The sequence below is a fragment of the Brachionichthys hirsutus genome, chromosome 3 (genome assembly GCF_040956055.1).
Source record: "Brachionichthys hirsutus isolate HB-005 chromosome 3, CSIRO-AGI_Bhir_v1, whole genome shotgun sequence".
Classification (NCBI taxonomy): domain Eukaryota; kingdom Metazoa; phylum Chordata; class Actinopteri; order Lophiiformes; family Brachionichthyidae; genus Brachionichthys; species Brachionichthys hirsutus.
Window position 1 is genome coordinate 2,149,127 of NC_090899.1, and position 14,466 is coordinate 2,163,592.

General features: G+C 46.2%; 2 protein-coding genes across 2 annotated transcripts; both read left to right on the forward strand.

Moving 5' to 3' along the window:
* Window positions 1–193: 193 nt before the first annotated feature.
* rpz (rapunzel) lies at window positions 194–6,026 on the forward strand. Its single transcript, XM_068759492.1, has 4 exons — window positions 194–620; window positions 1,601–1,678; window positions 3,587–3,642; window positions 3,835–6,026. The coding sequence occupies exon 4, from the start codon at window positions 3,846–3,848 to the stop codon at window positions 4,527–4,529; it is 684 nt and encodes a 227-aa protein (XP_068615593.1). The 5' UTR covers window positions 194–620; window positions 1,601–1,678; window positions 3,587–3,642; window positions 3,835–3,845; the 3' UTR covers window positions 4,530–6,026.
* A 2,557-nt stretch (window positions 6,027–8,583) lies between these two features.
* On the forward strand, window positions 8,584–9,896 carry LOC137917835 (protein rapunzel-like). The gene is made up of 2 exons (XM_068760571.1): window positions 8,584–9,077; window positions 9,206–9,896. The coding sequence occupies exons 1-2, from the start codon at window positions 8,584–8,586 to the stop codon at window positions 9,894–9,896; spliced, it is 1,185 nt and encodes a 394-aa protein (XP_068616672.1).
* The last annotated feature ends 4,570 nt before the right edge of the window (window positions 9,897–14,466 follow it).

Consider the following 14,466-nt stretch of genomic DNA (forward strand, 5'->3'; position numbering starts at 1 on the left):
AAAAACAAGAACGTCTTGCACAAGCCGGCCCGAAGCCGGAATATTACGCGCCGCGTATACGTGGCCGCCGCCAGTCACAGCTGAGCTTGCTCAATTGTGGTTATTACAGAAACATATAGAACTGCATGTGTTCAGACTCCGATGTGAAATGTGATCCGCTCGACAGCTGCTGCGGGCAAATGTGCAAAGAGGACAGGCGGTGCGTCCGGGTGGAGCTCCGGCTGCGCGCCTGATCTCACCGTGGGGGGGTCTAATCGTTGATACCGACAGTCGGTTCTGAGCAGATAACGGAGGCGTTGTCATTTTTAAAAGGCGATTTTTAACGATCTTCCATCACAGGCGTCCTTTGTGCTGCTGCTGCCCGAGGCCAGGTGTCTCCAAGAAGGGATGAGGGCTCCCAGAAGCAGCTGGAGACTGAAGCCTGGAGACACGCAGAGAGGAAAACCAAACGCCCTGCCTATTTGTCATGACGTGCTTGTGTAATATCGGACGGGAAGGCATTTGTAGAGAACAAGGACTTGTCTTTCAGCGCTTTTTGCCAGCAGCTGCCAACGCATTTGCATATTAGGGGCTTGTTTTGGGGAAAACAGATTCAACCGCCATCGTAGGAATCCCTCCGCGTAAGAATCCATTTGACTGGTCTCAACGGATTGTCGTACAATAATTCTTTGTAATACAGGATGATATTATGCCTGTACTAAAACCAGCGGCGCATTTTGGGATTACTTTGACGCACTGCATGGATTCGTTTGCTGTCCTGGTTTTGGCTTCTTCATAGTACGTCAGAGCAACTGTCGTTTGAATTTGTCAGCTCTGGCACAGTCCTGTTCGTATCAGCATATATATTTACATGTTTTATAAGTTTAAATAGTAAATAAATAACTCCACCGTCTGCCGTACCAATTCCGCCATTTTCTCGTTGCATTTGACTTTCAAATAGATGCGACTTTCTTTGAGTGAAGTTTTAAAAGTTACAGTTTGAGCTGGAATTTAAAAGCACGATTATTAATATAATTACCTTACAAGCTGGATACACTTTTCTCTTTTTCTTTTTTTCTTAAAGGGACCTTTAAGGTCTCCCTGTGCCTTTGGATGCACCTGCGCGCTTTTGGAGAGCTCCATTAAAATCCATGGCTCTCGTTATGCGTGATTGGATTTTACGCACATTAAATGATTTCCATAGCAAATTCTTCAATCTATTCCAGAAGAAAATGGTCTCTTTGACTCACAAATACCACCAACGGACGATTTGAAGCGTCCCAAAGATGCTCCAGGGCTTGGCAAACGCGCGAAACGCAGCAGAAAGCGCCTCCAATTTCGGATGCGCACTTTTTACGTTTCACGATTCAGTATCAGCTGTGAATGGACCAGAGTAAGTTTAACCCTGAGAGGTAAAAGTTGATATATCTGAGGAGTGGGTTTAACCATTTAAAGCCATTAATTTAGCATTTTAAAATGACAAATTGGATATAATAGATATCTGGAGCCAAATCAGCCATTTTTAGGGCTTTGTGGGCTATTTGATGCTCTTTAAAATATCTTTAATCCAATTTGAGCACCCCTACAAATTCAACATAGATGGAAGTGTCCTTTTTTGCAGGGATTGCTGGGAAGAAGACGGAGGCAGTCGAGGTGGGAACTCTGGAGAAGGACTTTCAGGCATAGTCACCCTCTAAAGGTAAGGAATCCTGCCTACAGCTGTCTCCAATGGTGCCCAACGTTGGCTGGGAGGCGGATGGAGGCTGTATAATCAATATTTATTGGGAGATATTGAGGTTTTCAGGTGTCTATAGAGTGTTTGAGAGCAGGGAGGGCCAGGGCAATATGGTGTGCATTAACAAGGAAACAAGGAGGCACGGCTAGGGGGAGCCATAGCTGGGCAGGAGCGGGTTCTCTGCGGCCCTGAGCTGTCGGGATGAGGCTTTTTACTTCTGTTTAGTACTCACAGATATAGAAAGACTCCGGAAGATGCTTCACTATTGCGCTATTCCTCATTATAACCGTGTTTGAACTGCATTAGCCTGAATGGCGTCCCCAGCTAGCTCACAAGCTGTGACCTGAGGAGACAGACAGCAAACTGTTAGCTGACACGAACAGCTTGTTGAAATGAGCGTTATGAAGACGTACACGATATATTTGAGACATGTTTCGACTCGAATGTGTTTAGATTTGGGTGAGCGTTAGCTTTGGCGTTGGTCATAGAAAACATTCAAGATGGCCGCTCTGCTGCGGAGAAGCAGGTGAGAGGGACTCTGTCACTTCCTGATTAGACGGAGCTGCTTTTTTTTTTACAACCGAGGAAGCGCATTTCTGCTTCTTGGCTTTAACTTAAACTTTATTTATCTTTGTCGCTGCTTAATGTCGAAGCAAACAGAAGCTGAGTCACAGCTGGTCAATAACGGCTGGGACGTGGGGGGGCTTGTGTCGTCATCAAAGTTAAAGAGCATACCAACAGTGATTGGTTAATCCGACCCTTAATTAATATTATAATGAGATCATTAACATTTGTATTGGACTATAAAACCATATGATCCTGTATCAACCTCATCTTTTTTCAGTTTCAGATTAAAATACAGCAGCAATAAAATGGCAGCATCGTTAAAAACTACAAATATGGTACAAATATAGCCGTTAAAAATGTTATTAACTCTTTCATTACCAGCATCCTCTTGCAGCTCGTCGTATTATGTTGGGTCATGGAGGGCGTCCTGGCATTCAGGGCATCGTCTGTGGAACCAAGTAAACAAAATTGATGCGTGAACAGAATTTGTTGAGGACGATGAGAAAATAAAGCAAATAAAACCTAATGCCAAAAACACATTCTGACTGTAATTTCAGCTTCATGGCAAAGAATGATCAAATTCTGTAAAACGTGATCCTTTAAAAGATAATCCAAAAATAGTTCACGGCTATAGAGTTCAAATGAAGTGAGGAATATCTTTTGTTTTATTACTACATTTAAGCATCATCTAATGTCGACCCGAAGCTGAAGGGTGTTTAAATCCTGCTCCTGCTGCGCTGCTTTCAGTCCACGGTGGTGGTGCTGAAATCAGAAGGATGTTAAATCAGCAGAGGCAAATCACCGCCCCCCTCTGGTGGGCAGGAGTATTTAACAAGAGCGTAGGAGACGAGGGAATAATGTGTGTCCCGGGAGCTGTTTGGACTTGCACGTCGTCGGCTGTGCGGTTCAGGCGTCTGCTCGACGTGTGACTGTCTGGTTTTTATCTACAGGCGTAGAGGAAGATGCCTGAAAGTTTAACTAGAACGCGTGTATGGAGGTTCAGCAGAGCCCTCGCTGGTCAGTTCTTAGATGTTCGACTCCTCCCCCTCGCCCGGCGTGAAACCGTATTTTACACGGTCGTCTCCGTTACGTAACAAACGGGTCCTGCAGCTTTGCCTCTACCGTCCCGCCCGTCAGAGGAGCTATCGGCCGAGCGGCCTGGTGCTGAATGGGAGCCGTGTCATAAAGAAGCAGCAAAGCTGTTAACTCCTTCACTGCTGACAAATCAACCGGCAAAGGAAGTCAATCGGTCTGCGCGTGTCTAAATGCCGTCCCGAGTCTGACTCTGAATTTCTTTTATTGCAGGCATTTCCTTGATCAGGACGAGGTTCCTGCGTGAGCCAGAGGAGAAGGAATCAGATGTAAGCCGCTGCTGCGTTAAAGCGTCAGATCTTCAGCTCGATATTTAATCTGTAAAATGTCCCGTAATTAAAAAATCAACGAGCCGTCGAACAACGTCATTCGGGAATAGCGAAGGATTTGAGGCAGAGCTAACTTGAAACTGAATCCTGTAAGAACATCAGTCATAAATGTTCCCGTCTCCTCCGTCACAGACGCCGGCGTCATGATGGAGGACGAGCTCATGGAGGACCAGGCCAAGCTGAAGCAGGGCCTGGTCAAAGTGCTGCAGTGCGTCGCCACCATCTCCTCGGCCGCGGCCGTGGTCAACCCCATTTTCGGCGTGGCCGGTTCCTTGATCCGGGTGGTGCTGCACCACGTCGACGACGAGGACATCCGCACCCTGAAGCGCGAGTTCGGCTCGGTCAACCGGGGGCTGGACCAGCTCTCCCAGCTGAATCGCACCACGCTGGTGCAGATCCGGAAGGAGACGCTGGACGGCCAGTACTGCGTCGTGGAGGAGAACCTCAAGAACCAGTTCAGGAAGTTCATGGCCATGGTGGAGGCTCGGCCGGCGCACCGCCAGGGCAAGAAGGACGACTTTGAGGAGAGCTATTCCAACGACTTGGGCGACCAGAACCTGCACACGCTGTACGACGGCGTGGTGGGCAAGCCGAAGCTGTTCAGCAAGCCCGTCCTGGAGGTCTACCTGAGGCACTCGCAGGGCGACCGGCAGACTATGGAGCGGCTCTGCACTCGCCTCACCTACCTGTTCTGCATCGGCCTCATCGCCCTCATGGGCTACACCGCCATCATCGGGGACGACGAGGAGGGCCTGACTGAGGAGTGGGCCGAGAAGATGGAGCACGTGCAGGAGAAGATGCAGGAGGCTCTCCGCCGATGCGAATGAGGGAAGGGCCTCGCCCGTTCTGCGCCGCTTTGCCTTCATGGTCAGGACTTGTGTCCACATTCCCGCTGCGTCTCCCTCTGCCTTACGTTTCTATTCCTGTTAGCACTTTGTGAGCATCTGAAAATGTCCGCTGCCTATGAGCGCTGTGACAAAGAGCAGCCGTCGCTACATGTTAAAGCAGTCCTGGAGTCGCTGGTAGGAATCGTCTGTCCCAAGTTGAGGCAAAGGTGACAAGAGTATTGCTACATGTTGAACTTGTTAGGTGATTAATCTGGATTAGTTTGTTTTTTTGCTGGCACAATTCTAGTCGCTAACCAGCAGTTGGATTAAATCAATTCTGGAATCTGAAGCTGAGGAGGAAGCTTGACTCCAGCTGCTGTTATACTAACACTTTCACCACTAGATGGCGCCCTGGGGATTCATCAATGTTGTATTTTAAAGCTTCTGTCATCGATGCTGAAGTCATGTCTTCTAATTATAAGGTGGAATGAACATTAAAAAAATAAGAGAATCCCAGTTTTCAGAGCTGCAGTGTGGATATAATTACAGCTTAAACTCGCAGTATAACTGACATAAATAGAATTACTCTTATTCATTCCAAGTTAATCATGCACTTTGCGTACTTGCTGCTGTTTTGTGTAGGTGACGCTAATTTATGATTAGTTTTATTACTTTATTTTTCCCCCAGTAAAATAAATGAATCCAAATTGAGTTGAAATTGTAATGCTGCACTAATATCTGGCCGATCGCTCCACCACAGAAAGAGACGCTAAATCTAATCATTTGTGAGGTTAACAAAAAGAAAAACGTTTTTGCTTTATTTCCACTTCCCATGACTGCTTTTTAATTATTCTTACTTTAAAGTGATGTCACTGGATGAATGCTTCTCCGATCAGCATGTTCAGGTGTCTTCATTGTCTTTTACTTGTTTACTACAGCCTGGCGGCGACGCAGGAGATGCACCGAGTGTTTGTTTGTTTGTTTGTTTTAAGCTTGTCTGCACGATTCTTTGGTTCATGTTTATTTGGAACCTTTTATTTTACGCCCAGCCTTCAAAATGAAAGTTTTGGCTCCGACACTTTCCTCATCTGACCAACGGTGCCTAAATGTGTTGGCTTGTATCGTCGTTTTTTTATTTTAGAAGGGGTTTTGTTTTAATCATTTGAGTATATTTTATAGGATGTTCTAAATATGGTAAAATGAATGTTCTACGGTTCCTTTTTCTGAAGTTTGTATGAATATCACCTGTTTGGTTTGTAACTCTGTTTCAGGACAGTTCAGAGTGAGCAGCACATTTTAAATGTAAACAAGATCCAAATATCAGAAATATCAGTTTCAAATCCGTTTATGGCCCTGTGGCATTCTGACCCATCTCTTGTTGCAACAGATTCTATATATATATATATAAACATTGGTGTTCAGAAATATATGAACTGCTCAAAAGCTTCCTTGAAATGTTTGTTACTGCTATAAATAAACAAGAGTGAATAAAAGTGATTTGTTGTTATTTTTGTTTGTCTTCATCCTTTGTGTGATACATCTTTTAATTTTAAATCTCAGGGTAATCTTGGTGAGGAAAAAAGTCAAGCATATTTCAGTGGTTGGTATCTCATCGTCAGCAAAAGCTAAAAAATAAAATCTGAGTTGAGATTTAAAAATATTTTGCTGTTGCTAATCCAGGAATCTTTAATTATAGTTCCAATGAGTCACAAATAAATATGCAAATGCATATTCAGCTAAGGCGCCATATTGTTATGGCTTCATTGAATAAAATGAAATGTGTATACCTTTTAAATCATCTTGGTATTTGGTATTGACCTTATTTGGCGTTTCCGATTCTAATGAGTCAGGACGCAAAAAGGAACGTCAAGTGTTATTTTCTGATCTCACCGCAGGGGGGCGACAGTGCTTCACTCGGCTCACCATTACACCTGTATTAACTGAAATTCCCCGGGGGGGGGACTCGAGCGCGACACATCTATTAAAGCCTGTTTTCATTTTCACGACCCGGACAGATTCTCTGTGATCGATATCGATCAGAATAAAACTAAAGGATTGAAGTGGGGATAAAGTCAAGCGGGCCTGAGGCTCGGGCTGATCGATCGTTTTCCACCTGAACTGGTTTGTGTCAGAGTTTGAGAACTAAAACGGGAAAATGCAGATGACTGAGGTTCTTACCTGCCTTGCGGGCCCTGCGGGCCCTGCGGGAGCCACCGACGCGCGTCGCCGCCCATCATGTGATGGGTGATGGAACCCATTTTTATTCCCACAGGAATCTCTGAGAATCCATTTTACCTAAATGAATTGACATCATGTCAGGAATTCAGATAAACATATCGGACGCAAATGACAGGGAAACCTTAAGATATGACGCGAAGCCCTTCGTGGAATGGAGAGAAAATGACGTGCGCAGTGATTTTCCTTTTTGGAGGGGGGTGAGGGAGATTGGGTTCGGGCGCGGGCGCGGGCGCGTCGTGAGCGCACAGAGGAGGGGGGGTGGGAGGCATGAAGGCCTTTGACTGATATAAAACACAGCAAAGCTTTGTGAAGATTCTGATAAGATTCTGACACCTGTACACACGCGGGCGCGCGCGCAATCTGTGCGTGTGTGTGTGTGTGTGTGTGTGTGTACAGCACGGCTCTTGATGATTCCACTAAGTCAAACAACGAACGGAACCAAAAAGACGTGAGAAATGTTCTTACCTCCAGTTCGGTTTCCTGTGAAATGGACCGCATGCGCAGCTGAAGCGCAGGATAAAGAGACATTTGCGCCAAGTGCGCAAGAGACGTCGCTCTTTGAAAAGTCGATGAACACATGCGGGAAAATGAAGGAGAGAAGCCCCGAAATAGAGTTCCGTTCGGCTGAGAGTGAGAAATCCAGACAGGACTAAAGCTGGACCGACTCGTGCAGTTTGCGCTCTCTCTCTCTCTCGTTCTCTCTCTCCCTCACTCTCTCCGTCTCTCAGATCTTCAGTGCGCATCTCTTCCTCCTCTCCGGGTCTTGTTTTTTTTGGACCCCTCCTCAGCGCCGGCGGATCAGGGAACAGTTCTCTCAAACTTGAAAAGGGAAAAAGAAAGAACTTGCTTAACTGTTTGAGCTCGTCGTTCTTGAAGGAGCAGCAGATTCGTCTCATAAAGGTAATTAAAAAAAAAAAAGATCAACGTTGCTTCAGCAGGAATGTGGTGAATGTCGTTATCTTCCACCAGAAGGTGCAAAAAAAATGCTGTAAGGTGTGTCCGACGCTCCAGGAGATCTGTGCGTAAAATGCCTGTCGTTGCGCATTTCTTCTGGGGTGCGCGTGACAGTTTGACACGGACGAGCCCCTTCCTAATTTGGGTTTTATTTATAGACTCGTATAATTATTAGCTGCTTGCTGTTCTTCCCCACACGTAAAAGAAAATGGTGACGCGTTTTCATACAAATAAACCGAACGAAACTCGCGTCTGTGTTGATTTGTCAGAGAACCGGTGTGACGCAGCATCTGAGCTCCATCCACAGAGAAGATGAGGTAAATTATGCATGTCAGGCTGAAGGCAAGGATGAAAGGGGATTTTTAAACGCTGGGTGGCCTTGTGCCGCTCTGCTCTGAGTCACAAACAGATCCAAGGGCACCGGTGCCATGTTCTGATCTCAGTCCTCGCAGGTCCCCATTTTGTTCTGTCCATGTAACAAAAACAGACTTTTACATTTATCCGACTTCGATTTAGTGTCTTTTTGCGTGCGTCTTTTATCGTGCGCTGGATATTCTGACTCTCTGCCTCCATTGTTGTATGAATTTAAATGATTATACTGTGGGGGGATTTGGTAAAGTAGATTTATGGGAAAGTAAAAAAAGTAAAAAATAGTGTTCTTTTATCTAATCGTTGCTTTTTATTGTGAAATTGTGAAATTCTAATGATGCAGCTCTTCTAACAATCTGAGACGTTTAAAAGGCCAAGGTCACTCTTTGTTGGAGCTGCTGATAAAATTCTAAACCTTGAATAGATTAGCTTTAGATTTCAAACCCGTTGCTTGGATTTGACTCCGGGGTCTGTGTCTCCGTCTCTCAGAACTATGAACAGTCCATTGGAGAAGGTCGTGGCCCAGAAGAAGGAGGCGATCGAGGCGGCGATGGACATGTTTGAGAAGGGAGCCGAGGTTCTGGCCAGCGCCGTGGGCGAGCTCTTCCCCCTCTGCGAGGCCGCCGCACCGGTCCTCCGCCTGGCCTTGGACAACGTCCAGAGCAAAGAGGTCTTCTACGTGAAAGAGCAATTCTTGACAGTGAGGAACAAGCTCGACGTGCTCTCCGCCCAACTGGAAGACATCGACTGCGAGATCAAGAAGGGAAGAGTGGATTCCCAGTACTTCTCCGTGGAGGAGAACATTAGGAACCAGTTCAGGAAATACGTGGACATCTTGGAGGCCAAGCAGCAGTTCAGGGAAGTGAAGACCAGACTTTTCCTGGAGCATTTTGCCAAAACAGGAGGAGAGAAGAACCTGTTTGTGCTGTACGATGGCCTGATGGGGATGAACAGCTTTGGGGAGTCGGTTTTAGATTTGGTCGAAAGGTACATCTTTAGATTTCATCAAATTCACGTGTAGCTCTCGTGTCTTTGTCCCCGCTGTCGTAGCAGCCGTCTCTGGATTGGACAGCCAGACAACCTCCTGAACGCTAAATGTTTCCTCTGCTTTGCAGGTATGTAGCCAGGAACCGGCGTCTCCTGGAAGATTTCTGTGTCCGGATGAAGGAACTCTTCTGTTTGGGCCTGATAGCCCAGTTGGGACACTGCGCTCTAACCAAGGGCCCAGAAGAAGAGCAGGAGAAAATCCAAGAGTGGAGCAGCAAGATCGAAGAAGTGGAGTCAAGGATGAAGATGACTATCGAGGCGTGCACCGCCGCCTTCCCAGAACAGGCCAAACAGGACGCCCAGCGTCTCCTGCAAGAGAAGGAAGGCGAGAACCTCCAGGACACGACTCAGCAGCTTCTCGCCTTCTTGGTGAAGAAGTTTGACTGGATCCACTGGTCGGTTCGGCTGATCAACCATTCGGCGAGCACCTACCGGAACTGGCGGGCGGGGGAGCACTTCCACCACGTGGCCGGGCAGAACTGGTTCGAGGTTCTCCAGGTGAACGGCATTAATCTGGTCGTGTCGTACGGCGGCAAACCCCAAGCGGTGCCGCGTGACTTCGTCAGGCAGGTGATGGAGGGCCAGGGGAAGAAGGGAAACGCCCCGGCGGTGGTGGAGCTGCTGGAGAAGCAGCTGTGCGGGTTTGTCGTCCACGCCGTCAGTCGTCACAAGGAGTCGGCGGCGGCGTGGAGCTTTCCCGAAGAGTGTCACTACTGGGAGAGGCACAAGAACGTGGCGGTGTGCGTGCACTCTGAGTGACGGGCGTGTTTAAAGTTAGACGACGCCCGAAAATACTGTCTTTATAAAGTGGGGACAAATAGTTAAAGATGTATAAATATGGCTAGTATACTATACAGGCTTTGTCACTATATCTACGTGTACTTCATGGCTAACTCTCCTGTAGGCTATGATGCCTGGAACTCGAAATGCTTTTACCTCTGCTGCATACAGTAATAATCCAGTCTCTCTGGAGAAATGGCTTCAGCACCTCCAGCTCTTAAGAAGGATTTGTTGACTCAGCATCTGCCCGAGCGCCGCTCCCCGTTTCTCTCTCCGGCCTGCGGAACTCTGACAGGAGGCTCGTGAGTTCAGCGCTGCAGACGGGACCAAAGTGCTGTCAAACCTTTGGCCCAACGGAACCACAACAGAACCCCGCTGCTCTCCAGCGCCGGGTCTGGAACTATATGCAACGGATCATGTCCGTTGATTTTGTCTCATGGAGACATTTTAGCTGCAACGTTTGTTTGCTTGTTGAATAGATAACCACAGAACGTCATTTACATTTACATTAAATTATATATGCGGTCAATTCTTCCTGGAATGTTTTGCACATCCAGGTAAACATTTTTTTTATGATTTCTGTATACAGTATGCAGCTGTTTTTTTGTTTTTTTTTGATAAACCCACTTATTTTATTCTTTTTTTTAATTCAAACCAACCACTTTGATTTTGCAAGAAATCAAAAAGTTCAATGGATGTTGCATTTAAAAAAAAAACATTTAAATATATTAAAGCTGCAAAATGGACATTTATATCTATCAACATTTCATGCCACTTGACTTAAACCTCATTCCTCATCAACGTATTAATCTTCCTAACAGTTATTGACTAAATCTGAGTAATTAATAGATGCTTAAACAACTATGATCTAATATCTGGCTCTTGCTTCTTGTGTAAAGTGATTTGTGCGGCACCGTTAGCGACTGCGGCCATTAAAACAAAGCATTGCACCCTCAGCAGCAGAGTCTCGGCTGATTTCATTGATATTTACACACGAGTCAGCATTTTCTGACCGCCGCACCGGTTTCATCGTCTATGAATAATAACCTTTTGGCTGAGCTGCTATGCTGCAGACGAGCAGCAAAGGGCTCGGCTCAGCAGGATGGTATCTGTAGGCCGTCCCGGGCGGGTGGAGACAACCGTTGCTTCATATCTCGGTGGATCTGGAGGGTCTTTAGCTGCTCTGCTTCTGTGTTGTAAATCAAGGCTGTCACAAGTCATCAGAGGCCGCCTGCAAGATACAACCCAGCGCAGGAGGAAATGGGCCGAGTGGAAAATAGATGTTTGTGGGAGGATGGGGGGGGGGGGGTCTTAAGTTGGGTCGGTGGCGGGTTGCATAAAAAAAACATTTGTGCATGTAGTAAATGCTGAGTAAGAATAAAAACAACATATTTATTTGATATTTCTATACCATTTTTTAACATAAAAAAAACTGAAAACATCTACTTGTAATTTTTAATGATTACATTTCTGAATGTTAAATATACTTTAGGGATATTTCAAGAAAAGGTGATAAAGCACATCTCAAAATGACAAACTATTCATTAGCTTCAGTGTCCAGTCGGTGTATTTTTGCTAAGCTAACTCAAAGTCTGGAAAAAGAGTGTGGTTTCTTCTAAGGCAACTCTCTGAAAGGGAATTTGCAAGAATGTGGAACTATTCCTTTCATTTTTAGGGGCCTTTTACATCAATATGAGCTGAATAAACTGGGTGTCGGGGGTGGTGACGGTCCAAACCGTCATTTTAAAAACACCTCAGCTCTTTATTCTCCTCGTGGTTTAACTCAAAGTTAGAAATCCTGTCACGCGAAACAAAGAAGAAGAAAAAAACACGCAACAATGCACCTGTCACCTGGCTGGCAAGCCTTTCAAACGGCACACATCCCAGACAGCTGACTAACCAAGTTGGATGTTTCAGGACTTACATCCGCTGAACAGCAGACAGACAGACAGACAGACAGACAGACAGATAGGGGCGTGCCAGACAGTCCTCAAACGCACCTGGAGAACAAACCGCTGAAATGTTCTGAATTGTTCTGCTGCTGGACGGGAGGTTGAAGGTACCAGCGGAGGCTTGCGGACAGGGGGCGCTATTTACACACAGATCGAGAGGCAGCCTGCTGTTAAGGAACATTGCAAAGGAAATTAGATGTTAAATATATTTGCGAGATGATGAATACAAAACAAAAATAATCATACTACTGCAATTAAAAATCTCACAGTGAAATCCTGTGGGCGTCGCCCATCATTGATTACCTGATCATCCTGATTTGAGGAGCTCTGCCCATTCCTTAATGCGGCGCATCGTCACAACCTTTTTCCAGCCTCTCCTCTTCCCATCAAGATGAAGCGCCTCATCTCCAAGAGGACATATCATCCGATATCAATATTTCATACACAAATGAGACGCTGGATGGGAGGCGAGCATCAGAGGGGGGGGGGGGCTGAAGGAAGGAATCGATCAATGGTAGGATAGCGCCGTCCGTCCGTTGATGTCTGCCAATCCCGGCCCAAGCAGGATAACGCTATTAGCCATCAGTCCGAGTGGACCATCGACCGGCCCGCCGCTCTGTGAGTGGACTAATCCAATAAAATGCACTAAAACATTTGGTCATTGACACAAGGCTGCAGGCCCGAACCCGGAACGCCGGGCCGATCGATCCCACCTGGCAGAAGACAGAGGATGTTTTATTCTCCAGGCCTAATGAGGTTTTATGGTTGTTTTCTTCTTTCCTCGTGCAACCTGTTGTTCCCAAGCTGACTACAGATCTCACAAGACTTCCAATAGGGCAAAGCAATCAATACGTCGTCCTCTCCCTCGCCGAAGCTTTATCTGTTTCCTCAGATCTACCCTGAGCTGGTATCGATCTGCGTGGGCGGCTGATGGGCCTGCATTGGAGCAGCCGGTCCGGAGTCCCCGTTGCACGTACAGATCGTTGCGTGACTCAGACTGGTCAAAGTCCGGTTGGGTTACGGATCACTGGAAGTACCGGGAGGGGATAAGGGACAAAGGGTTGGTCAACGACGCTTTAACAAAGCAAACATAGAGCGGCCGAGACAAACAAGGGAATTGTGCTCATTATGTATTTATAGAACCGGCTGTTCGAGTCACAGCAGAGACGACCTGATAAGCGGTTCTATCACTTTTATTGTCCGTGAAGCTGCCCTTGAAATGATGAAAGGAAGCTTCTCCCCGCGTCCCTGCCCTTGTTTGACTTCTTTAGCGATGCTTAGTCTGTCAGCGAACGCCACGTTCTCGCCGACCTGGAAACATCTGGAGGGAGAAAAGGGAAGGTTTGCTTCACACAGCATGAGAAATCCTTCAAATACAGTGTGTGTGTGTGTGTGTGTGTGTGTGTGTGTGCGTGTGTGTGTGTGTGTGTGTGCGTGTGTGTGCAACTTCCGTTTCTTTTATTTCTGCAGAACTGATAAGTCTCGGCTGCGCTCAGTGCTATTAGCAAACGTCATCATGCTAAAAGGAAAGAGTTAAACGCAATAAAGTTCAGCATGACAACAATGAAATTGTCCGTTTATTAGCAGCTAGCATTTAGCATAGCTGGAGAGAGAGAGATGTGGCGTTGACGAGGACTTCAGTTTCATTTCATTCATTTCAGAATTTCATTCTGATCCAGAATGTCAGGAATTAAAAAACTTTTTTTTTTTTTTTTTTTTACATTTATGGATTAGAAAACCAGCTAAAAATAAACATAAACTCCGATTCACTTTTACTTTTCATGGTTGGTGTGTAAAAGATACCAAGAACAACCTTTTGATGACGATCCAGATCAATAAGTGGACGGTGTAAATCCAATCAGGAGGGGAATGAGCTGCTTGGCGGAGGTCTGCGCCCTCTGAGTGCTTAATAATGCATCCAGGTCAAGAGAAGCGCGTTTTAAATGGCCGTCATTAATTATTAAACCCACCTAACTATCTATCGTTTTCATACTTGGCTCAGAACAAACCACAACATGAGCCTGACAAATCCGATCACGTCGGATTCTAAATACATCCAAGTGCGATCACACCTTCGAATGAGACTCCTGCAGCTGCACCCAGGTGAACGATGTCCTGATCAATAATTATACCTCTGCAGGATGTGTCTGTTTAAACTGCATGGAGCTCTTGTGAAAACGTGGCGTGAATGTGGGCAGGTAGCAGCCGTCAATCTGTTGGCTGTGGCCTCGGGTGAAATCTCACCATCGGGCATCCACTGCAGCAAGAAAAAAAAATCGTTTTATGCAGCTCTGCCATATTTAAAGACCCGCCTACATTTATTTTCCCATGGAAGGCGGCCAAATCCAGCACGTCGGTTACTAAAGCCCATCTTTCTCACGGCAACTTCCTACTGGCGAGGCAATCCTTTGATTCGCTGATGAAACGCTGAGGCGTCGTTTTCGGCCGTTGACTGATTTAGATAAGAGTGTACTTAAAGGGAAAACTCTTTAATCGGGTTGTGCAATATTTTATCGCTGCTGTATACCTTGCCAAGCGTGTCATCAACGTATTTCATGTCTGTTTAAAGCGCTGCCAAGAATCTAAGTCCTGTATTT